The sequence below is a fragment of the Littorina saxatilis genome, linkage group LG1 (genome assembly GCF_037325665.1).
Source record: "Littorina saxatilis isolate snail1 linkage group LG1, US_GU_Lsax_2.0, whole genome shotgun sequence".
Taxonomy (NCBI): domain Eukaryota; kingdom Metazoa; phylum Mollusca; class Gastropoda; order Littorinimorpha; family Littorinidae; genus Littorina; species Littorina saxatilis.
The window spans coordinates 21,125,539-21,128,129 of NC_090245.1; the positions used below are offsets into that span (position 1 = coordinate 21,125,539).

Here is a 2,591-nt window from a genome sequence, read left to right on the forward strand (position 1 = left end):
GCTGTAAATCGCATTGTCTTATACCTGACTGACACCTTCTGTCGTCTTGGTAACGTCTATCTATTGACATTGTTTTCATGACAATGACCTTCTAAGCCGTACTTGGCTCTAACCTCTTCTGAAATCACAAGGTCTACTCATGAATCATTCCATGAGATTTTCTCAGGAGGTGTTACAAGGTATTGTAATAAGGCCAAAAAAAAAAGGTCTGTTTACGGTAACATAGGCCAAAAAAATAGGGTCGGTAGGTCGGGAGTTTTTTTTTTCTTTCAAAAAACCATATTTTTTACGTTATTTTGCCAAAAAAACAAGAATTTTTTTTTTTTTTTTTTTTTCCCCAAATGCCAAAAAAAAGTCTAGGGTCGCGCGAAAAAACTAGGGTCGGTCGGGTTACCGTAAACAGACCTATTTTTTTTTTGGCCTAATGAAGATTCTAGTGTCACGGTAAAGTCTATCTTTTCGCATATTTGGTCACTAGCCGTTCCTACGTCCTGACTGAAATCTCTGCTGAAATCACAAGACCTACTCATGAGTCATCTTGTGATAGGTTCATGCTAGAAGTCTTAAAGTATAATGTGTTAGTCGCAACGATGCCAGTGTCTTGGTAGTGTGATGTGAATCTATTGATTTCTCCCTGGCTTCCACTAACTACCTGGCTGAAACCTCTGCACTGAAAATGCAAGAACCACACTTTTCACAGTACCGTTCTATCAAAACCTCTCCTCGGTAAAGTGATACAAACGTCTTCTAGCATATCCCCGGCAATTCTGCTGCTGTAAGTCAGACATACTACCTAGACGTAATCTCTACGCCGAACACCTACTCACGAAGTAACCTGCTCGGCAGAACTAGCATCGCCAATTCAACGTAACAGTTAACGTAACTGCAAACAGTTCCGGCATCTTCGAGCTGGTGAAGCTGCTCCACTATGTCTTTCCGGCCTTCCTGTCGGCCTCATAGACATAGTGATTGATGAACCGGTAGTCGTAGGGCTGCCTGGTGAATGTCCAGGGCAAGGGGTTGTAGTCTACACTGCTCGGCTTCTCAATATGTTGGACCGGATGGTGCATCACTACGGACTTGGTCATGGTCCTGATGGCGCCGAACTCGGGGGTCTTGTACTCCTCTCTTGGTATGGACCTGGCGATGGAGAGAGAGAGAATGTGGAAAAGGGGAGAGTTTAACCAGCTGTCCTCAACTGGGCCAAGTCGACTACGGGAAGAATACTTCGCGAAGATGGCCGCTCGAAGCTTTAGCACTTAGTTTTCGGTTAAAAGACTTCGCGAACTCGACTTCGGCCTCTTCTTCTTTCTTCTTTTTTCTTCAGCGTTCCAGAATTGTCTGGTTACGTGTGAGCTCGTTTGCCCATTTGGGTTCCCACACTATACTCCGCTTTCGTTGAGTAGGCATGCTGGGTATGTTCGTGTTTCCATAACCCACCGAACTCCGACATGGATTACAAGATCTTTTCCGTGCGCACTTGCTCTTGTGCTTGCGTGTACACACGAAGGGGGTTAAGTCACTAGCAGGTCTGCACATATAAGTTGACCTGGGAGATCGGAAAAATCTCCACTCTTAAACCACCAGGCGGCAGCGACCGGGATTCGAACACACGACCTCCCGACTTCGGGCTCAATTTAAGGACGGGCTTTAGCATTGCCAGGGAACTGAAGGGCGGAGCGGGGTGGATCCACAGTTCGACGGTTCGAAGGATCCAGGGCTGAGGGGCACGAAGCGAAAGTGGGCGCTACCCAAACGGGTGAGAACAAACCGCGGGGTCTGATTGGTTGAAATCACAACAAATCTCAATTTCAACCAATCCTACACCTCGGCTGGCTCCCACCCGGTTGGTCACTTTCTCGTTACCCCGGCCCAGGGGTCCAAAGGCCCAAGAGATAGTTAATCCTATGAGGTCTATGGATACAAGGTTCCACAGACTCAAGGGTGGACAGAGCCAACGTTTCATGGATCCAAGGGAGCGCTAAGGTACAATTATGTGTGATCCCTGTTTTCATCTTCATGTGAATCAGCACCAGCAAACCTGTTTTGACCGCATCTAAACAGTTTTCTATCAAGTTAGAAGCTACTGCGACTTTATTACACCCTATTGTGACTGACTGCCGTGTTTTAGTATCCGTTTTGTGTTGTGTGTAATCTTCTTGTCGTTTTGGAAAGATTGCTTCAGTGTGGTCACTGTATCATGCGTTCTTAATTATAACGCAACATTACAGTAACAATACGTTCTCATTATCGTGGAAGTCAGTGGAGAACTCACGGTCCAAAATGTTCCATGTGCTCTGAGTGCATACAGGGCGGGTTCCTGCCTGCAGGTTTCTCCAGGTGCTCGTAGATTCGAACCTCATCCTGCTGACCCGTGTAGTGGACCATTGGCTTCACGCTGTAGAACAAATTATTAGCAGTGGTCAGTGCAAAATACACGTGGAACCTCCCTTTAACGACCTTCAGAAATCTAAAAAAAAAAAAAGCAGGTCTTTAAGTGGAGGGAGTCTTAAAATGGAGGTTACACTGTCTCTACAATGCGTGATTATGAGTTATAGCTGAGCATGATTTGTTCTTGTTCTTTCTAATAT

General features: G+C 45.7%; 1 protein-coding gene across 1 annotated transcript in view; it reads right to left on the reverse strand.

Annotated features, from left to right (window-relative positions):
* Window positions 1-253: 253 nt before the first annotated feature.
* The window catches only part of LOC138964489 (uncharacterized), a 6,987-nt gene continuing 4,649 nt past the window's right edge, over window positions 254-2,591 (reverse strand). The window contains exons 7-8 of the mRNA XM_070336463.1: window positions 2,276-2,398; window positions 254-1,140 (exon numbers count right to left, since the gene is read on the reverse strand). Of these exons, the coding sequence (XP_070192564.1) occupies window positions 927-1,140; window positions 2,276-2,398 (337 nt within the window). The 3' untranslated portion in view covers window positions 254-926. The remainder of the gene's footprint in view (window positions 1,141-2,275; window positions 2,399-2,591) is intronic.